Consider the following 22201-nt stretch of genomic DNA (forward strand, 5'->3'; position numbering starts at 1 on the left):
TCCTGATTTCTGCACCCGGGCACGTCTCTGCGACCCCCTTTCCCCAGCTTTTTCCAGCCGCGCCTCCCCCCCACCGCCCCCTCGGGCCGGGGCTCAGAAGTGGCCGCACTGGCGGGTCCTGCGGGTCCCAGATGGACCCGGCCCCAGAGGGGTGCGGGGGGGCGCGGTCCGGGGGGTGCGGGGGTGGCGAGAAGAGCCGGTCAGGGCGAGACCCCGAGGTGCTCGGGGGTGCACGGGAGTGGGGGACCCCCGCCCCGCCGCGCGGACTACAAGTTCCAGGGTGCCGAGCGGCGCCGGGCGGGGGGGGGGGCGGTGTGTCCGCGCCTCCCCGCGGCTCGGGAGCAGGTCGCCGCCGGCTGGCACGCAGCGCCCCGAGTCGCCGAGCGGCGCCCTCCGAGCACCGCGGACAGAGTCCAAGTGGGCGGGGAGCCGCCGCGCCGCCTGCCCATGTCCCCGCAAGGCCGAGTCGCCGGCCGCCTGGCGCCCCTGCTCCGCGCCCCGCGCCCCCGGCCCGGCCCCCCGGCGCCCGCCCGGCCCCCCCGCGCCCCTCTGTGCGGCCCCCGCGCGCGGCCCCCGGCGGCGGCGGGGGCTTGGGGGGCGGCGGCGAAGGGGCGCGCGGACGGGGTGCGCACCTGGGCCCCCCTGGCCATGGCGGCGAAGGTGGACCTGAGCACTTGCACCGACTGGAAGGAGGCCAAATGTAAGTGTGAGCCGAGCGGGGGCGCCAGGGGCCCCGGCGGGGCTCCCCCCGGACCGACAGCACCGGGCCGGCAGCCACTGCCGCCGGAGCCCCTCGCAGCTACGCCCCCCGCCCCCCAGAAACGAATCCTCGCCCCGGACCAGGTCCAGTAGGGGGCCCGAGCGAGCAGGGTGGCCGCAGAGCACCCCGGAGGCCCCCCACCCCCACCCCAGGACTGACACCTGACGCTTGGGCAGGGGGGAAACTGAGGCCGGCCGAGCCCTGCGCGCAAGGTCACCGAGTGTGCGCTCGGGCTGCCTTCTTTCTGCAGGACGTGGCTTGTCGGTGGTGGCATGGGCAGAGGGGACAGTCCTGGGGCCGGCGGCCCACCTGAGGGGCTCAGAGTGTGTCCACTCCCCCCACCCAAACAGGACAGGCTGAGCCCCCCCCCGGGGCCGGCCTCCGGGTCACATGACCGCTGGCCTCTTGCCCTCAGCGCTGGCCTCTGGCCACTGTGTTTCTGTCCCGCGCTTGGGGACACTGGGCAGGGGGGCGGAGGAGAGATGGGGCGCGGTGTCCAGTAATGGCAGTGAGCCCCGCCCCGAGCCCAGGGCTCAGGAGCATGAGCTGGGTACGCGGGCGGCCAGGCCTGGGCCGCAAAGGAAAGGGACCCGGCCAGCTGCCCCTGCCCTTCGGGGCGGCTCGGGGATGCATTGTGACGCTGCGGCCGGGCCGGCTCCGCTTTCAAAAGCGCAGCGAAGGCGGCTCATTGGCTGGGCCGGAAGGGGGCGCCGGGCGGGCGGCCAATAGGGCGGCGCGCCGGGCCTGGGGGCGGGGCCTCTAGGGCGGGGGCGGGGCTTCCCAGGATCCGCACTTGGCGGGGTGAGCACGTGGTGACCCTGTTGCGCCCTGGGCAGGGAGTGGGAGCTGCGGGACGCCGTCCCTGCCTCTCCTCCACAGCACGGTGGTTCTGCATGAGACGTTCACACCGGAGGCTCAGGGAGGGTCCCAGGTTCAGTCACTAGCACCACCAACAGCTGAACGAACAACAAAATACAAATAAATAAAGCCAGTAACCCCAAGGTGATTGGAAGGAGTGCGGGGGCCACTCACTGGTGGGTGCCAGCCCCACCCCCTGACCCCCTTCCATGTTAAGGCTGTTGTCTGCTTGGAACTGGGGGTTCCCTGCATTCACCCAATGAAATATTATAAACGTCCATTTAATATGAGACGGATGATCAAAGATCAGAGCGTTGAGCCGATATTTGGTATCTGCGGCGCCAGGGAGTGAACCCGGGGCCTCATGCCTGGGTGTCATACAGTTATGGGGGCTGGAGGGGGGGCAGGAAGGCCGACGCTTGCTTCCCCCATTCCCAAAGTTCGTCACGCATTTTTCCCAACAAAGAATTGAAAAGAGGGCATTATTATTCAGGTAAATTAAACTTTTACTGAAAACAAAACATGTTAGGGAAAGACAGAGAGAGAGAGAGGGCAAAGGAGAAAGAAAAGGGGGCTTACATACTGATGGTCACATGGTAGTCCAGGGAAAAAGCCAAACCGCCCTCAATTTCTGCGTTTTAAACTGAAAACTCACCTTACACCTTCCAAGCCACACCTATAACCAACCACTCCCATCCCTGGGTGGTGCCTCTTCTCCCAGGATTCCAGCCACACTTGCAACCACTCCCACTTCTGGGTGGTGCCCCTCGGGGTGACTTCTCCCTCAGTACACTCCCCACAGGGCTACCTGCCCAGGCTGGTTGGCTGGAAGGGGGTGGGTGCCGCACTGGATTCAAGCACAGGCATGAAGTATCTTAGCACTGCATCTGCCAGAATCAGGCTCTGTTTTTCTGTCTCTCTCCACTGTCATTACTAAATACATTTTAAAAAAAAATCAATGGAAGAGATTATTTGTGAGGCCAGGGCCCCTTGCATGCAAGTCCTGTGTTCAACCCACTGAGCCACCTTTCCAGTCCTGCTAGTCAGTGTTTTTGTGTGTGTGTGTGTGTGTGTGTGTGTGTGTGTGTGTGTGTTTAGATTTTATTTCTTTATTTGTGAGAAAGGAGAGAGAGAAAGAACCAGACATCACTCTGGTACATGTTCTGCCAGGAATTGAACTCAGGACCTCAAGCAAAAGAGTCCAGTGCTTTATTTACTGCACCGCCTCTCAGACCACTGTTTTTTCTCTTTTTTCCTTTCTGTCACCTCCAGGGCTTGACCTCTCCAGGCTGACTTTTTTTTTTTTTTATGAGAGAGATACAGGAAAAATGATAGAGAGAGAGAGAGAGAAAGAGAGACCAGAGCACTGTTGAGATCTGGCTTATAGTGGTGTGGAAGTTTGAACGTGGAACTTCAGAGCTCCCTTGAAAGTCTATTTTATTTTATTTTATTTTATTTTATTTTTTTATCATTGAATAGAGGCAGAGAGAAATTGAGAGAAGAGGGGATGATTAAGAGGGAGAGAGACAGAGAGACACCTGCAGTCCTGCTTCACCACTCATGAAGCTTTCCCCCTGCAGGTGGGGTCCAGGGGCTTGAACTTGGGTCTTTGAGCCCTGTAATGTGAGCGCTTAAGCAGGTGCGCCACCACCTGGCCCCTTCCAGGCTGACCTTTAATTTAGTTGTTTAATTTTTGAGAGAGAGAGAAACTGAAAGGGAAGGAAAGATAGAAAGGGAGAGAGAAAGAAATGCCTGCAGCCTTGCTTCACTGCTTGTGAAGCTTCCTCCCTGTAGCTGGGGGCCGGAGGCTTGACCCTGGGTCCTTGCACGTAGTAATGCGTGTGCTCTGCCAGGTATGCTGCCATCTGCCCCCCAGGCTGGCTTTTAAAAAATGTTTGTTAAATTATGAGAGAGAGAAAACCAGAGCATCACCCTGGCATATGTGATACCAGAGATTGAACTCAGGACCTCGTGCTGGAGAGTTCAATGCTTTATCCACCATGCCATCTCCTGAGCCAGAGTATTTATTTATTTATTTAACCAGAGCACTGCTCAGCTCTGGCTTATGGTAATGCTAGGGATTGAACCTGGGACTTTGGAGCTTCAGGCATGAAAGTCATTTTGCATAGCCACTGTGTTTTTCAAAGACAAAAGAGGCGGAGACAGAGGCTGGGCTGTGGCGCACTGGGTTAAGTGCACATAGTACGAAGCACAAGGATCCAGGTTTGAGCCCCCAGCTTCCCACCTACAGGAGAGTCATCTCACAAGTGATAAAGCAGGTCTGCAGGTGTCTGTCTTTCTCTCTCCCTCTTTTTTTTTTTTTTTTTTTAAACCAGAGCAATGCTTAGCTCTGGCTTATGGTGGTGCGGTGATTGAACCTGGGACTTCAGAGCCTCAGGCATGTGAGTCTCTTTTGCATAACCATTGCGCTATCTATCCCCTCTCTCTCCCCCTCTTCTCATCTTCCTCATTCCTTTCAATTTCTCTCTATACTGTTCAAAATAAAAATAAAATAATAATAATAATAATAATAATAATAATAATGGCCTCCAGGAGTGGATTCATAGTGCAGGCACCAAACCCCAGCAATAACTCTGGGGGCAGAAATAAAAATAAAGGCAGAGAGAGAGAGGGAGAGAGAGAGAGAATAGTACCCCGAAGCTCCTTCCAATGCGGTAGGGGCTGGACTTGAACCTGGGTTGTGGTTTGTCAGGGTGGGTACTGACAGAAGGCCTCTGGGTTGTGATAGCTACGTTGGGTATCAAAATACCCCCACACCTAGTGACCTCAAACAGCAGGTGTTGGCTTGGGAGATAGCACAGTGTCACACAACACACGTGTGTGCCCGAGGCTCTGACGGCACAGGTCCCTGGCACAGCCAGGAGCCGGGTTAATTGCTCGGCCACCCCAATGCCCTTTATCAGAAGTTACTGGAGAAAGTTCTGCTGTCAGGCCAGATGGGCATGAGGGGACTTCAGGTCGGGGTCTTAGGTGTACCCAGGAGTTGTGTCAGCCCACGCACTGGTGCTATCAGACACGAGCACCTTGGCCCTCGGTTTCCTCACCTGGTGAATGGTCCGAGAGTAGTAGACTCGAAGGCTGTGCAGGCTCACATCAGAAGCCATTCAGACCTACGAGGGCAGGTTCACCCCCCTGCACCAGCTTTAGTCAGAGTTGAGCAGTCCTTTACACCCTCTCTTTTAATATTTTTATTTTATCTTTTTTTTATTATTGGATAGAGACAGAGAGAAATTGAGAGGGGAGAGGGAGATAGAGAGAAGGAAAGAGATAAAGAGACACCTGCAGACTTGCTCCACCCCTCGCGAAGTTCCTCCCCTCCAAAGGTGGGGACTGGGGGACTTGACCTGGGTCCTTGCTTATGATCTAACATGTGAGCTCTAGAGGGCGCTCCACTGCCTCCCCCCCACCCCCCAATTTCCTTTAATCACGCACCTGGGGATGAACTGAGGATCTCTACTTGAAGACAGAGAGGGGGAGAGACCCTGCAGCCCTGCTCCACCATCCATGGAGCGAGCGCCCTTGGTGTTGTCTGTGGTGCTGCCCAGGTTGCTGGTGATCAAGCCCGAGGCTTTACGACAACACCGGGCCCCTAGAATCTTGTGTCCCCTGTGGTTTCGAGAGTCCAGACCCTGGGTGCTCCTGCAGCCTGGCCTTGGCTGGCTCTGGCTGGCCGCCTGGGGGTCTCGTGCAAAGTGGGGGGTTTCTGAGATTTGACTTTGAACCCAGATGGTGGCCTTGCTCTTCCGGTCTGTCCTTTGGGGAACCCACCTCGGCCGGTCCCAGTGTCCCTGGGTGGGCACAGGGATCCCTCAGCTTGGGCAACAGGCCCTGGGGGCAGTGGGCACAGGTGATCAATGTGCCCAGAGCCTGAACTTCCTTGGAAGAGTGCCTTCTCCTGCCATAAAGACACTTCCTAAAACACATCATTGGGTTTCCAGCCGCCTGCACTTTATGGTTCTGGCGCGGGAGCTGCCGAGAGCCACGTCCCAGGTCAGGCCCCGCCATCAAAATTGACTGCCAACACCACTTTCCAACACCCATCTCTTGAGCCAGAACCCTCGCCACCCCATGGAGACTGGCGGAGGAGTTTGAGGGGTGTATCTTTCCTGTGGAGAATGAAACTCAATTGTACTTTAAGTCTGCATCTGGGGAGTCGGGCGGTAGCGCAGCGGGATAAGCTAAGCGCAGGTGGCGCAAAGCGCAAGGACCGGCGTAAGGATCCCGGTTCGTGCCCCCGGCTCCCCACCTGCAGGGGAGTCGCTTCACAGGCGGTGAAGCGGGTCTGCAGGTGTCTGTCTTTCTCTGCTCCTCTCTGTCTTCCCCTCCTCTCTCCATTTCTCTCTGTCCTATCCAACAACAAAGACAGACAACAATAAAGCAACAAGGGCAACAAAAAGGAAAAAATAATAAGTTAAAAAAATCTGCATCTGGCCTTTCTGCAGAAAGAGGTGTGGCAGGTATGCAGTGCCAGGGGCTTCTGGAAGATTCTCTGGCTTAGGGAGGCAGTGAGGACTGCACCCTAGTGACGTGTGAGGCTGAGAGTGACCGATGGCTCTCGTTCCCAAAGTGCTGTTGCTTGGTCCTTAAGAAGCCAGGACCCAGCAGGAGGTGGCCATCAAGGCCAGCCAGGCCAGCAGCCTTGCTCTGTGGGTACAGACACCACGTTCCTCATGCCGACCTCGCCAGGAGACCCGCTTGGAGACCCGGGACTGTCTTTGGGGCTTTGCTGGCTTGGGGTGTGTGGGCAGGTCTCTGAGGCCAGGACAGCTAGGTGGACTCATCTGCAGATGGTTTTCTGTGAGGGTCCTTGGACTCACTCCATATTACCCTGGCCAGAAGCACGCAGGGTCCCGACCTGTGTCCTGGTGGGGACATTCAGGCTCAGGTCCAGAGGGGGCAACAGTGTTTGGTTATGCTAAGGCCTTCCAGGGGGAGTGACATCTGGCTCAAAGTTAACAGATGACAAAGATGGGGGCCTAACTTCTGGTTATTGCCAGGCTACGTGTCTTTACCTTCTTTTTTTTTCTCCTCCAGGGTTATTGCTGGGCTCGGTGCCTGCACCATGAATCCACCGCTCCTGGAGGCCATTTTTTCCCCCTTTTTGTTGCCCTAGTTGTTGCAGCCTCGTTGCGGTTATTATTGCCATTGTTGACGTTGCTTTGTTGTTGGATAGAACAGAGAGAAATGGAGAGAGGAGGGGAAGACAGAGAGGGGGGGAGAGAAAGATAGACACCTGCAGACTTGCTTCACCGCCCGTGAAGCGACTCCCCTGCAGGTGGGGAGCCAGGGGCTCGAACTGGGATCTTTACGCCGGTCCCTGCGCTTTGCGCCACGTGCGCTTAACCCACTGCGCCACCGCCCGACCCCCTTTTCTAAAATATTTATTTTATTTATTTATTCCCTTTTGTTGCCCTTGTTGTTTTATTGTTGTAGTTATTATTGTTGTTGTCGTTGTTGGATAGGACAGAGAGAAATGGAGAGAGGAGGGGAAGACAGAGAGGGGGAGAGAAAGACAGACACCTGCAGACCTGCTTCACCGCCTGTGAAGCGACTCCCCTGCAGGTGGGGAGCCGGGGTTCGAACCGGGATCCTTATGCCGGTCCTTGTGCTTTGCGCCACCTGCGCTTAACCCGCTGCACTACAGCCCAACTCCCACTACATGCCTTTAATCCCAGACAGAGACAGGGACGGAGAGATACAGAGAGAGGAGACAGAGAGACAGAGAGAGGAGACAGAGAGACAGAGAGAGGAGACAGAGAGACAGAGAGAGGAGACAGAGACAGAGAGAGGAGACAGAGAGACAGCAGCATCACCTCGCCGTGTGTGGTGCTCCCAGGTGGTGCGCAGGGTTCAAATCCAGGGCCTCTCACTTGTGTCTCTGACTGCAAGGCCTATTCTTGTTTGTTTATGGTCTTAAGTGGCGGCTTCATTGATCCTGAATAGCTTTTCTTGGGGCCTGGTAGTAGCACACCTGGTTAAATGCACATGTTACATTGTGCAAGACCCCGGGTTCAAGCCCCCAGTCTCCACCTGCAGGGAAAGATTTGTAAGTGGTTGAAGCAGGTCTGTCTCTCTGCCTCTCTCCCTCTCTATCTCCCCATTCCTCTCGATTTCTGGCTGTCTCTATCCTATAAATAAATAAAGATGAAAAACTCTACACTTAAAAAAAAAAGCTGGGAGCTGGGCAGTGGCGCAGCGGGTTAAGCGCATGTGGCGCAAAGCGCAAGGACCTGTGTTAAGGACCCTGGTTCGAGCTCCCAGATCCCCACCTGTGGGGGGGGGTCGCTTCCCAGGCGGTGAAGCAGGTCTGCAGGTGTCTGTCTGTCTCCATTTCTCTCTGTTCTATCTAACAATGAGGACAACATCAATAATAACAACAATAACTACAACAACAATAAAAAACAAGGGTAAGAAAAGGGACAATAAATAAATTAATTAAAAAAAAGCTTTTCGAGCTAGAGAGACAGAGAGGGACAGTACAGCACCCAAGCTTCCCCAGTGCAGTGGGGGCAGGACTCGAACCCAGGTCACAAGCATGACAGAGCAGGCATACTATCCAGGAGAGCTAGCTTGTTGGTTATTTATTTATTCATTGCTTCAGGTTATTGCTGGGGTTTGGTGCCTGCACTATGAACCCAGTTTCTGGAGGCCATTTTCCCCATTTTTGTTGCCCTTGTTGTTGTCGTTACTGTTATTGTTGTCATTGCTGTTGTTACTGTTGGATAGGACAGAAAGAAGTGGAGAGAGGAGGGGGAGATGGGGGAGGGGAGAGAAAGATAGACACCTGCAGACCTGCTTCACTGCCTGTGAAGTGACCCCTCTGCAGGTGGGGAGCCGGGGCCTCGAACCGGGATCCTTGTGCCAGTCCTTGCACTTCACACCATGTGCACTTAATCCAGTGTGCTACCGTCCAGCTCCCCAGTCTTTCACTTATTTATTTAAAAAATCTTTTTGTGGGAGTCGGGTGGTAAGGCAACGGGTTAAGTGCAGGTGGCACAAAGTGCAAGGACTGGCGCAAGGATCCTGATTTGAACCCCCGGCTCCCCACCTGCAGGGGGGTCGCTTCACAGGTGGTGAAGCAGGTCTGCAGATGTCTATCTTTCTCTCCCCCTCTCTGTCTTCCCCTCCTCTCTCCATTTCTCTCTGTCCTATCCAACAACGACGACATCAATAACAACAACAGTAATAACTACAACAATATAACAAGGGCAACAAAAGGGAATAAATAAATAAATATTTTAAAAAAAAACCTTTTTGATTATTTTCTAAGAGGCAAAGACTAGAGCATTGCTCAGCTCTGGAAACTGGGAGCTCAGGCACGAAGTCCTGGGCTCTTAAAGTGAGCTGCATCCCCCCTCCCCCGCCCCCACCCCTCCCTGTCAGGCAGAACCAGTGCTTAACAAGCCTTGTGCCCCCACCCCTGAGTCCCGGGGCCCTCCTCTCCCTTCTCCCTCACATGGTCACATGGCCCCACTATGCGAGGCCTGGCAGCCTGGGTCTCTCCCGCTGCGCCTCCGGCTTTGTCTGCTTGTTGGGGTGCTATACCCCAGCACCACGTGGAGGCTGGCTTGAGCTGTGGTTGAAGCAGTTGTGTGTGGGGGTTGGTGCAGCGACTACACGGGACTGAACCGGCTTGCTCGGGCCAAGTACTCCTGGGGGGCATGGGGGGAGGGCTTTATTGCCCCAGAGTTCCTGCCTCTGGAGGAGCTATTTCCCTCCTCCCGAGGCTGGTGGGGGCACCCCTCCACTTGGGGGTGGGGGGTGGAGTAAGGAATGGGCTGGGCACCCAGGGAGCCTCGGGCCAGCAGGGGGAGCCCTCGAGCTGTGAGCCTGCACCGTCCTCCAGGAGAGCCCTGGGTGGTGGTGGTGGTGGGTGCCCCATGCCCCTCTGCCTGGTGCCACCCAGTCAAGGGCCAAGGCCAGAGGGGGACTTGGCTACTCACACACCGGCTTGTGACCACATGTGGCCTCCAGCGTCTCTGACCCCTCCCCCCACCCCACTTCTTCATCTGAAAACGGGGATGATGCCAGCCCTGCCCTTCACTGGGCACCCCGGCTGGGCATATGGCCTTGCTGCCTCCAGACCAATGACCTCAAGGCCAGAGGTGACCAAGGAGGTGACTGGGTTATGGCGTGACCTGAGCGTGGGGGAGTGGGCCGGACATTTTTCCGGAAGGAGAGAGACCAGGGTGTGAGGCATGGTCTCAGAGTGGCCGAGCTGGGCTGGGGGTGCCTCAGTTTACTTTCCAAGACAGCCATCCTGGGGCCTCCCTTGGGTGGTGTCCAGCCCTGTGGCCCTGCAGGGCTGCTCTGTGTCCGTGGAGAAGGGTGGGGAGGAGCAGGGAGAGGGGTGGGGAGGCGTGGGGAGGCTCTGGATGCTGACCTGGCGTCCCCCCCCAAAACCCCCAGCCTTCCTGAAGGGCCTGAGTGACAAGCAGCGGGAGGACCACTACTTCTGCCGGGACTTCGTCAGGCTCAAGAAGATCCCCACGTGGAAGGAGGCCGCTAAAGGTAGGCGTTGGGGGCTCTGGGGTGGCCACGGGCAGGGGGAGGGAGGGTGATGCTGCCAGCTGCCGGCCTTGGCCACACGCTACCTCCTTACAGAGGCAGGGGGCTCCCCGGCCACAGCACACAGTAGGTGCTTAGCCCCTGTGGGTGGACCACAGTTAGTGAGGGGATGGGACTACCGCACACACCAGGCCTAGTGATGGTGTTGGTGTCTTTTCCGTGGGATGTGCACAGCAGGTGTTTCACTGGTGACATCTGGGGAGCTCACACACAGACATGATGGGCAGTTGCTCAATCAACAGCTTCCCCACCGCACACGTAGGGGCTTAGCTAGTGAGAGGCACCACGCCAGCAGACGCTTAGTCAGTGTGGACTGGGGACCCCCCCCGCACATGCACAGTGGGTGTTTAAGTAGCGGGGAAGGGGTCCGATGCACACAGTAGGGGCTTAATGTAGGCTGGAGCTACAGATTCAGCAGGTGCTTCATCTGTACATGCCGGGGGTGCCGTAGCACACAGTAGGTGCTGTATCTGCATGGACTGAGGTTCTGCAGCACACAGTAGGGGCTCAACCAATGGGAGAGTCATGCACACAACAGGTGCTTCATTCACATGGGCTGGGGGGGTGAGCACACAGTAGGGGCTCCTATCGTGTGGGCCTTCGTTACCAGGCACCCCTCCCTGCCAGGGTTGGGGAAGGCGGATGGCGGGAATGCCCTGTGACCGTACCCCGGCCCCCCACTTCCAGGGGTGACCAAGGTGGAGGAGCCCAAGTACAAGAAGGACAAGCAGCTCAATGAGAAGCTATCCCTGTTCCGGGGAGACATCACCAGGCTGGAGGTGGACGCCATCGTCAACGCGGGTGAGTGAGGCAGACAGCCGTGCCGGGAGCCAGGGGACACTGGGGGGGCCAGATGGAGCCCCCCCACACATGGTGATTGTCCCACTAAGGTCTGGCCAGTCACTGGCTGGTGGGTGGGTGGGGGTGCCGCTGGCACCTTTCTTGCCGAGGGGCTGAATGGCCCAGTTTTGGGGAGCCCTTGGGCAGAGGCATCTGCTGCTGGTGTTGTCTCTGTCGCCACCTGCCATGCTGAGGGCCACAGCTTCTGCCCCCTCCCTCCCTGCCTCCCTGCCTCAGTTTACCTCTTGACCTGCATTTCTGGGGTCTCCTTTCCTTCCTAGACTGAGTCTCACCCCATCTCACCGGGGCCCCCATCCCAGGACCCCCAGGTCTTCGCCTTGGGGGACGACCTCAAGCCTGGCCGTCCCGGCTTGTGGTGGGGGTCCCGTTCCAGGGGATGCTCAGGCTGGGTCCTTAGGGCCTGGGCCCTGCACGCCGCCCACCAGGGGGCAGCAGAGATCGTGGCTGCAGGTGCCCCAGTGCCTAAATCAGTGTGTTTATTAGCGGAATAAAAGCTGAGGCGCCCGGGGCAGTTCGGGGTGGTATAAATCTGCTCTCGAGACCCGTATGTGTTTGATTCCCGTGCAGAAGAGAACCCGGCCCCATCCAACTCCATTTGACTTGTTGACGATCGTTAGTCGTGAAGAATTGCTTCTGGGGGTGGAGGGACAGGGGAGCCGCCATTGCAGGGGATGAAGGAGCTGTGGTCTGGGAGTGCCGGAGCCAGGGGCCTGTTTGGGCAGGGTGGGGGGGCTGAGGCTGGAGTGTCTGGGTGTTGGGGGGGTTTCTCTGTGTCTCTCATTAGATGTGGGTGGGATGGGTAGGCGCTGTCACTGCCAAGGGCCTGGCCCCTGAGGCAGGAAGAGAAGGTGGGGAGCACGCAGGGGAATGGGGGTCCCCAGAGGGTGCCCCCAGGTCCTCATGACCTGTAGATTTGGGGGGTCTCCAGTCTACCCATCATGCCCCTCTGCCTCTCCTGGGGCTGGTGGGGCCCCCTGAAGGGGGCAGGTGCCCCCCCTGCCTCCTACACCCCTCTCTTCTCCTCACTCGCTCAGGTTTGTGGAGACTCTGGCACCTGGCAGGGCTGGCTTTCACTGCCACCGCCTCTCTGGGGTGTGCTGTGCTTTCTGTGGTGTCTGGAGTGGAGGGAGCATGTCTGCCCGGTGGGGGGCAGGGTTTAAGATCACAGGGTGCCCCCACTCTGCCTGCAGAGGCCCCCCGCCATTCGTGCTGGCTTTGGGGGTGCAGAGTATCAATCTTAATGAACAGCCAACACCCTCCTCCCCCGCAGGCCCTGAGCTGAAGTGGGAGATTCTCAGGGGCCTGATCAGGGCCCCAGAAAGCTTGGGTCTCTTTGCAGCTGGGATGTGACCCTGATGAGGTCAAGTTCACGCCCCGGAGGCTTCCAGCCGCCCCAGAGAACCCTCCGTTCTAGCTCTCTGTGGGGTCACCGCTGACACCCCCACCCCCAGGGGTGGGGATACTGAGCCCTAGGCCCCCTCACACGTCCCCGTGAGCCCCCAGGCCCCAGGCACTAGAGCCAGGGCATCTGGTGGATGAAGAATGTGACAATGCGCCCCCCGGAAGCCAGGCCTCAGTGGTGCCAGGCCTCTCGCCGCTGGGACCAATTACTTCTGCCAGGAGGTGGCGGCCCGGGCGGGAGCAGAACCGTGTTTCCCGGCCCCCAGCCGTCCTCCCGGAGCTGTTTAAGCCGCTTATTTATTTAAAGTTGGCTGTGGAGGAGCACTGTACTCTCCTGAGCCTGGCTTTGATTTGTGGATCCTCCCTCTGCCCGTCCCCCAGCCGCCGCCTGGGCCCCTCCCTTGTGGGGCTCAGAGATGTAATTTAGAGAGTCCGTGATGGACTCGCAGGCAGGGGGGCCCAGGGATGCTGGCTGCCTTGTGGGAAGTGATCTGACGCTAAACCGTCGTGGTAAATCGCTTTATCTGTCACTTCAGATTTCAGTGTGTTTGCCGAGGCTCTCGGCAGCCGGTGCCCATGGCTCCTCTCTTCCGTGGCGGCAGGGAGGCGGCGGGCAGGAGCTAGGTGGTCCTTCGTGGTCCAGTGACCTGGGAAGGGGGCCGGCGAGTGTTGGGGTCCACCGCTCCCCGGTAGACCCACCACTCAGCCACGCTGCCAGGCGACTCAGTGGAAATTGAAGTCGCCTGTGGCCATCCTGTCAGACACCAACAGGCACTGGGAGAGGTCTGTGCCACCCACTATGCAGTTTGTGAGCCAGCATGGGTGGGGACTGACAGCAGAGCATCCCAGACACTGCAGGCCTCCCGATGGGGGTGGAGGCAATCTGGAAGTCTGCCTGGAGGAGATAGCATTTGCACTAAGAGAGGAGGGACAGTGCTGATAGGAAGGGGTGAGGCAGGCTTGCTTTCTCCCCCTGGGTGTGGGGTGCAGGGCAGAGCGGCTGGTGGGGAGGCCAGTCAGGAGGACTGAGGCCTCCTCTCCCCAATTTGGAAAGCCCAGAGCACCCCCAGACTTACCGCAAGGTCGGGGAGTGGTTCCATGACTTCATGAATTGTGGATCCTTGCTGAATCACGGAGGTTCCCGAGGGCTGCGGGCTGGCCAGGCAGCTGGGGCCAGGGGCCAGACTCCAGCCCCCCACCCCTCATCTCCCGAGGGCCATCTGGCTCCTTCCTGCCCTGCTGGGGGCACCAATGAGGACCCATCCTGGGCTCCGTGTTTGCTGAGTGAATGAGAGATCCTGTGACGGGAGGAACAGCTTGAACCCCCGGGTCCCCTCTTCCTCCTCCAGCCAGAACCTCACGTGCCCCTGTGGCTGGCCCTGGATGTCAGAGGAGGTGGGGACAGGGTGTTTGTGGGGTCCTGGTTCTGTGTGAGACCCCAGACCCTCAGGCTTGACAGCCTTGTGCATTGGGGATACTTCTGAGTGGCCTCCCTGACTTAATATTGAAATTCTGTAACCTCAGCAAGAGAGAGAGAGAGGGAAAGAGAGAGAGAGAGAGAGAGAGAGGGAGAGAGGGAGAGAGAGAGACACCAAGGTACCACTCCACCATCCATGGAGCTTCCACTGCAGGGTTTAAATTCAGGGCAGGTGCTTTTTTTTTTTTTTTTGCCTCCAGGGTTACCGCTGGGGCTCGGTGCCTGCACCATGAAGCCACTGCTCCTAAAGGCCATTTCCCCCTTTTGTTGCCCTTGTTGTTGTAGCCTTGTTGTGGTTATTATTGTTATTGTTGATGTCGTTTGCTGCTGGATAGGACAGGGAGAAATGGAGAGAGGAGGGGAAGACAGAGAAGGGGAGAGAAAGACAGACACCTGCAGACCTGCTTCGCCGCCTGTGAAGTGACTCCCCTGCAGGTGGGGAGCCGGGGCTCGAACCTGGATCCTTACGCCGGTCCTTGTGCTTTGCACCACGTGCACTTAACCCACTGCGCTACCGCCCGATCCCAGGCAGGTGCTTTTACTGGGCCTGCCATCTGCAGTCTTGATCAGGAAGACAGGAGAGTCTAAGCAGCCCAGAGAGGGACAGCAGTGGGCTCAGGGTCTCACACAGCAGGGAAGGGGCTGGGACTGGGCTCCCCATTCACTGACAATCACCCCATGTTCCCCCACTCCACCCCACAAGAACCTGGGGCCCTGCCCTTCCTCTGGGGCAGGCAGCACTGTTTGGGGGTGCTCTGTCTGCTGGCTCTGGGGTCCTCTTGCTCAGGGCTGGCCCATCTCCAGTTTGGGGTGACCCCTGTAGGAGCTAAAGGGATCCCAAGCTTCCACATATCAGCCTGTGAGTGTTGGGTTGGGGTGTACCTCCCGGGAGCAATATGAGGAAAAAGACAGAGGCCAGGAGATAGCTCACCCACTAGAGTGCACACCTTGCCCTGTATGAGGTCCTGGGTTCAAGCCCCTGCACTGCGTGGAAGCATCATGCTGGGTAGTGAGTGGAGGGGGGAGCGCCTTGGGGAGGTGGGGCCATGCCGTGATGTCTCTCCTCTCTCTCTCTCTAATTTTGTTATTGGATAGAGACAGAGAGCAACAGAGGGATGAGGGAGACAGAGAGAGACAGACACCTGCAGCCCTGCTTCACCACTCATGAAGCTTTTCCCCTACAGGTGGGGTCTCTCTAACAAATAGACTGAACAGACTGGGCCAGGGCGGCCGCTGAACTGGGCTGGTACTCTCACCCACTCCCAGGGGGAGAGACAGGGTCTGAGCAGTCCTGCCCTTCTCACAGGGCCAGCTGGCATGCGGGAAGCTCAGAGTTGGTGGGCACCAGGCAGGAAAGGGTTGACTGTTATTGTCAGCCACTAAACTAAGCCCAGAAGGCAGGGAGGCTCTCTGTGCAGTGAGTGTGTATGTGTGTGTGTGTGTGTGTGTGTATGTGTGTGTATGTGAGAGTGTGTGAGTGTGAGTGGGGGGGCAGGAGCGGGGAGGGGGCACAGGAAGCCCCCCTTCCTAGAGGCACCAGACAGGGAAGAGGACAGTGGTTTCTGCCCACACTGGGGTGTCAGGTGACACCTCCCATGAGGACTTGAGAATGGGTGGGGGGAAGGTCTAGGGGCACAGAACTGGGATGACAGTGGGCATGGGGCCAGCTGGCAGAGGTGGGGCAAGAGGGTGGCACAGTCAGCAGGCCTCAGGCCCCTGGCAACGTGTGCCCCCCTCTACCCCACCTGGGCTTTGTAATTGCCATCAAAATGGGAGCCAAACTGTGGTGGCAGCAGGTGGAAGGTGTGGCGACAGGGCAGCTGCCAGCTGTCCCCGCTGTTCTGTCACCGCTGGACTGTGGCTGTGTCTCTCTCGGGAATATCCTCAAAGGCCACAGCGCTCTGGACAACACGGAGCCTGGGGCATCACAACGCTGAGTGCTAACTGCTATACGCTCACGGCGGCTACCCTGGGTCACCTTTGTGACTCAGAGGGGCCTGTGGGGAGCTGTCCCCTGGGGTCACTCTAGAGACAAGGCATGGTCACTGCTCCCCAAGGCCTCAGGTGTCCTAGGTGGGGTTGCAGGTGAGGGGGCTGCAGACCTTTCTCCCATGCCCACCTTGACTTTGAACCTTGACCTTGAATTTGCCTCAGCCTCCTCTCCCTGAAGCCCTGTGGGTACTTGACTCAGTCACCCCCTCACCCTAAACTGGGGCAGATAGGACAGGATAGGCTGGGGTTCCAGTGCCCCCAGGGCTGCTCCTGAGTCTTGTGGCCTCAGTTTCCCTGTAAATAAGAGCTACGAGAGCCACCACAACACTGCTCCACCACCCTTGGAAGACTCCTAGTACTGTTGTCCATGGTGCTCTCTTATGGTGCCAGGGCTCAAACCCAGGGCCTCCCACACAGGAAGATCCTGTGTGAGCAACTGTGCCCCCTTCCCACATGTGCTGCCCTGTGGTGACTGGAGACTTGAGCCTGGGTCCTTACACACAGTAAAGTGTGATATCTTTGTCTCTCTCTGTCTCTCTCTCTATATATATATATACTCTCAGGACCTACCCTCTAATCCCTTATTTTATTTTTTAATTTATTATTGAATAGAGACAGAGAGAAATTGAGAGGGAGGGGAGATAGAGAGGGAAAAAGACAGAGAGACACCTGCAGCTCTGCTTCACCATTCATGAAGCTTCCCCCCTGCAGGTGGGAACCAGAGGCTTGACCCCAGTACCTTGCGCGCTATAACATGCATTTAACCAGGTAGGCCACCACCTGGTCCCCTTCTAGTCCTATTTTTGGTGCTGGGGAGTGAGCTCGGTCTCATGCATGTTCAGTACCACTGAGCAATGTCCCAGGTCTATTTTTTTATAAAGATTTTATTTATTTATGAGAAAGATAGGAGGAGAGAGAAAGAAATACACATCACACTGGTACATGTGCTGCCAGGGATCAAACTCGGCACCTCATGCTTGAGAGGCCAAAGCTTTACCACTGCGCCACCTCTCGGACCACTCTAAAGATTTTTTTATATTTTATTTATTTTTCCCTTTTGTTGCCCTTGTTGTTTTATTGTTGTTGTGGTTATTATTGTTGCTGTTATTGATGTTGTCGTTGTTGGATAGGACAGACTGAAATGGAGAGAGGAGGGGGAGACAGAGAGGGGAAGAGAAAGACAGACACCTGCAGACCTGCTTCACTGCAGGTGGGGAGCCGGGGGCTCAAACTGGCATTCTTATGCTGGTCCTTGCGCTTTGTGCCACGTGCGCTTAACCCGCTGCGTTACCACCCCAGGTCCAGTTTTTTTATGAGAGAGAGAGAGAGAGTGAGAGAGAGAGAGAGAGAGAGAGAGAGAGGTGCCACAGCACAACTTCACCATCCAGGGAGCTAGTGCCATGCATGGTGCTCCCATGTGGTTCCAGGGCTCGAACCGTGGCATGTGAAGGCTCTCTCCTGGCCCTGAGATCTGCCTTCTTCTGCCAGGTGGTCCCAACAGGCCTGGCCCACAGGGGTAAAATTTCCTCTCCTAGTGTAGACGGCCCAACATGTGATTTAGAACCAAGCCTAGGCTTTGCCAGTGCGAAATGCCAAATCTGAGTGGACCCAGGGGAGCTGGGGGGTTTTTATATTTCAGTGGGGACATCTGGGAGCCCCAAATCTCCTCCTCCCTGCCCTGGGACCTGGCCCTCCTCCTCCTGAGCGAGACCTGGAGGGATCTGCCCCCAGAGAAGGCTGTGTCTCTCCACCAGGCTCTGTTATTATTATTTATTTATTTTTCCCTTTTGTTGCCCTTGTTGTTTTATTGTTGTAGTTGATGTTGTAGTTGATGGATAGGACAGAGAGAAATGGAGAGAAGAGGGGAAGACAGAGAGGGGGAGAGAAAGATAGAAACACCTGCAGACCTGCTTCACCGCCTGTGAAGCGACTCCCCTGCAGGTGGGGAGCTGGGGGCTTGAACCAGGATCCTTAACACTTTGCGCCACATGCACTTAACCTCCTGTGTTTAACCCACTGCTCTACTGCCTGACTCCCATCTCCACCGGGCTCTTAATATACAAAGAGCTCCCGCAAATCAATGAGAAGAATGTAGGGGTGTGTGTGTGGGGGGGGTTAACAGGCCACTCCAGCAGGAGGAAGACGGATTGGCTGAGCATGGGGAGAGGCTAACTGAAATCAGAAGCATTCTTTACCCCAGAGGCAGGTGCTGGGAGAAGCCAGAAGTGTGTGTGTGGGGGCTATTCCACACCGCCCCTCCCCCAAGCATCTCCTATCCAGTGGGTGCAAAGTAGGAGCTGGGGGCTGCTTGCTTTGTGCCAGGGTTTGAGAGAGCTCTGCTCTGCTCATAGCAGCCTCAGCAGGGCCTCACTCACTAGTGGCCAAGATCGGGGTCCCCCTCCTTGCCTCTGGCCCTCACCTGCCTGGGGTCCAGCTGTGAGGCTACACCCAGCTCCCTGTCCCTGGTGGCCTTTCCTTCCAGACTCCCCAGTCAGATCTCCTCAGGAGGCCTCACAGCACTGGGGGGGGGCATGGGAGGACCCGGGGGGCACCCGGCCTGGCCCTTTGTAGGTGGGCGCCCTTGCAGGGAGTCACCCCTGACTGTGGCTTGAGGAAGGCAGCTGGGCACCCTGGGTTCCACCTGCCAGCACCCCTAGGAGCTGACTCTGGGGATAGCCTCAGGGTGGGGCTTGCCCCTTGAACCCCCACCCCAGCTGCCCACCCCCACCCCACAGTGAATCCATTTGCCAGGCCCAACCCGAGAGAAAGCTAATCAAAGGCCCCTTTTCCCAGCTCAGATGCCCCGCTGGCTTCTGGGAGCTTCTGAAAGTAGGTGGGAGGTGGTATCAGAGAGGGCACCGGGTCACCCCCACCCTCAGGCTCTGTAATCGGCTTAATCCCCCCCAAAGCTGCTGAGAATCAAACAGCCCAGATGCTGAGGAGGCAGATGGCTGGGAGAGGGGGGCCTGGTGAACCTGGAGCCCAGATCACAAGCGTCCCTGTCCCTAGGCGCCTGCCAGTGGAACGCTGCCCCCCCACTGAGAAATTTTGGGGGACCCTGATTGCAGGGTCTTCCGCAGCGGTTCAGGGCATTGTGCCTTGTGTGTGTATGGTGGGGGGGGCCCTGTGGCAGGGACTGGCATGCAGCAGAAGCTCAGTGAAGTGGGCTTCCGCCCTCTCCCAGTGCCTCCCCAACTCCAGTGTGCACCCCCCCCCCCACCCCGCCAACCTCTGTGCTCTTGAGAGCTTGTCTGCCTTGCAGACAGACCCAGCTCAGCCAACCACAAGTGTCCACCCCACATTAGCCAGCCGACTCGGATTCCTCCGGGCAGGGGGCTGGGGACCCCCCCACTGCCATGCCCCCACCTAGCAGGTGCTTGAGAAAGAGGTGTGAACCATGGGGGTGGGTACCGAGAAAAGGCCCAGGCTTGTTTCTGAGTCACACTGGGCCGCCTGCACTGTGGGAGAGGACGCTTTACCCCTGGGGCCCAGGATCAGGAGAGAACCCTCACCACACCTGGGGTCTTGGGTTCGAGTCCTGGCACTACATAGAACCACCAGCTTCCTGGATAGTGAAGCTGTGCTGTGGTCTCTCTCTCTCTCTCTCTTTTTTTTTTTTTTTTTGGTTTTGTTTTGTTTTTTGCCTCCAGGGTCATTGCTGGGGCTCGGTGTTTGCAGGACCAATCCACAGCTCCTGGGGGCTACTTTTTTCCCTCCTTTTGTTGCCCTTGTTGTTTTATTGTTGTAGTTATTATTGTTGTTGTTATTGATGTCATTGTTGTTGGATAGGACAGAGAGAAATGGAGAGAGGAGGGGAAGACAGAGAGCGGGAGAGAAAGACAGACACCTGCAGACCTGCTTCACCGCCTCTGAAGCGACGCCCCTGCAGGTGGGGAGCCGGGGGCTCGAACCAGGATTCTATGCCGGTCCTTGTGCTTTGTGCCACCTTCACCTAACCCACTGCACTACCACCCTACTCCCCCCCACGAATGAAAAAGTTGGACCTTGGACACTGTATGCATGAGACCCAGTTCATTCCTCAGCACCAAAAAATAGGATTAGAGGGTTGGTCGTGGGGGCTGAGAGAGAGAAAGAGAGAAAGAGGGAGAGATAGCACACACTTTACCATGTGTAAGGACCCAGGTTCAAGTCCCCGTCACTGCAGGGGCCGGAGAGATAGCACACACTTTACCATGTGTAAGGACCCAGGTTCAAGTCCCCGTCACTGCAGGGGCCGGAGAGATAGCACACACTTTACCATGTGTAAGGACCCAGGTTCAAGTCCCCGTCACTGCAGGGGCCGGAGAGATAGCACACACTTTACCATGTGTAAGGACCCAGGTTCAAGTCCCCGTCACTGCAGGGGCCGGAGAGATACCACACACTTTACCATGTGTAAGGACCCAGGTTCAAGTTCCCCGTCACTACAGGGGCCGGACCTCCTGGGGACGGACACAGTTACTCACATAGGTCTTCCTGGATGGGAGGCCCTGGGTTTGACCCCCAGACAGGCAGTTTCTGCTGCCACATTTCCTGCAAGGCTTCTGCCTGCTGAGGTGCCTGCATGTTTTTGTTTGGTTTTTTTTTGCGGGGGGGGTGCCGCACCCCCAGATGTGGACAGAGGGGGTTCTTAGAGCCTAGCCAAGCTCTCACCCCAGGGAAGAGTCCAGCCATCTGCTGCCACTCTTGCTGCCATTCTTGACCTCCCAACTTGTACCCCATTTCTCCTCTGCAGAGCTGGGGGGCAGCATTTAGGCCCTGTGCACAGGTGGTGGGGAGGACCTGAGGAGGGGGCAGTGACACTGAGCCTCATCTCAGAAACGGAAATAAAAGATGATAAGAAACTGCCAGGGAATTCAGGGTGGCGGTAAATCACTTAACACCTGGGCCGGGTGGTTGGAGCAGCCTCCGCAGCTTTCATAAGTGGGGCTCCCTGTGCGTGGGGGGCAGCCAGGGCTGGGCTCCAGGCAGGCTTGGCGGCAGGCAGCGCAAGGAAGATTTCACTCCCCTGTGAATCTTGGAGGGCTCTCAGCCGGGCCTGAGTCCTCCCCGAAGATGGGGGTGAGGTAGGGTGCGGAAGGAGAGGCTGCGAGGGGGTGCTGCTGAGAGGACAGGGGTGCTGAGGGGGTCACAGAAGCATCTGTGGAGGAGGCAGCTCAGGTCCCCCCACACACTCACAACCCACCTCTGGGTCTGTCTCCCTGGGAGGCAAGTACTTAGCAGGATGCCAAGTACTTAGCAAAGGGCTAGGGTGTGGGGCTGTGGTTTGGTCCCTTCTCCAGAGACATCTCCTGGGAAGCGGTGATGGGGGGCAGGGGCGGGGGGGGGCAGGCAGCTGGGAGCTTCTGGAACCCTAGTGGTGAACGGGGAAGACCAGGGCCCGGGTCTCAGGGGGCAGCAGCTGTCTGTTCTTTCTCCCCGTTGAACTTTGGGCCTTTTTGGGTTTTGCCTGCTGGGCCTCAGGCCTGTGGGCTCCTTGCTTCTGGTGGACTTTGTTTCCTTCCTCCACTCTTAATTTTGGGGTGGAGGAGAGACAGAGAGACGCAAGGAGGGAGAGATACTACCCCCACACTGCTCCACTATTTATGGAGGGAGGCGCCAGGCATGGTCCTCCCTGTGGTGTCCAGGGAACCCAAACTGGGTCCTTGTACACTGAAAGGACCCGCCCTCCCCTCCTGTCTCCCTCCCTCCCCACGGCCTAGGAACAGCTCACCCACTCGCGTCGTGATGGTTCCTATTTTATGCGTAATGAGCAGAAATGGCTCTCTTCGCCGGACAGTCACCCCCCTCAGCCCCCGTCACCCCTACCCCACTTTGGGGCTGTGCTGTCCCAGAGAAGGTCTGAAAGTGGCCACCTGGTGAGGGGGGTCTCCAGGGCAGGGTGGGGATAGAAGCGAGGCAAGATACCCCCCCCCCCCCAGTCTCCAGGCTTATCTGCAGCTCCACATGGCGTAATCCGCACTCCTTGTAATTCCTTCCCATCCCTGGGTCACCACCCCACCCAGAGTCGGCAGCTGAGAGGACTGTAAAAGTTAAATCTATTTATTTCAAGAAAGGACGAGGCAAAGTGGACTTGGAGATCTCGTATGAGAACAGACAAACGGAAAATAGACCAAAGAGTTCATCACATTCATCTGGACACTGAGGTCTCAAGGCACCTGCAGGCAGGGGGCCAGGGTGGGGGGTGGGGGGGCTGCAGCACACTTTGGTTTCTGTGGTCGTGGTGGTGATGTGGGTCTGGGGGGGGTACTCGGCCTCCCAGA

The 22201-nt window shown here is 57.5% G+C and overlaps 1 protein-coding gene across 3 annotated transcripts in view; it reads left to right on the forward strand.

Annotated features, from left to right (window-relative positions):
• The first annotated feature begins 315 nt into the window (after window positions 1-315).
• The window catches only part of MACROD1 (mono-ADP ribosylhydrolase 1), a 117488-nt gene continuing 95602 nt past the window's right edge, over window positions 316-22201 (forward strand). The window contains exons 1-3 of one of the 3 annotated variants that reach the window (XM_060176174.1): window positions 316-700; window positions 10049-10150; window positions 10895-11008. In XM_060176174.1, the coding sequence (XP_060032157.1) occupies window positions 448-700; window positions 10049-10150; window positions 10895-11008 (469 nt within the window). In that variant the 5' untranslated portion in view covers window positions 316-447. The remainder of the gene's footprint in view (window positions 701-10048; window positions 10151-10894; window positions 11009-22201) is intronic. The other 2 variants (XM_060176173.1, XM_060176175.1) reach the window with 2 other exon arrangements.

The sequence above is a fragment of the Erinaceus europaeus genome, chromosome 17, assembly GCF_950295315.1.
Source record: "Erinaceus europaeus chromosome 17, mEriEur2.1, whole genome shotgun sequence".
Lineage (NCBI taxonomy): Eukaryota > Metazoa > Chordata > Mammalia > Eulipotyphla > Erinaceidae > Erinaceus > Erinaceus europaeus.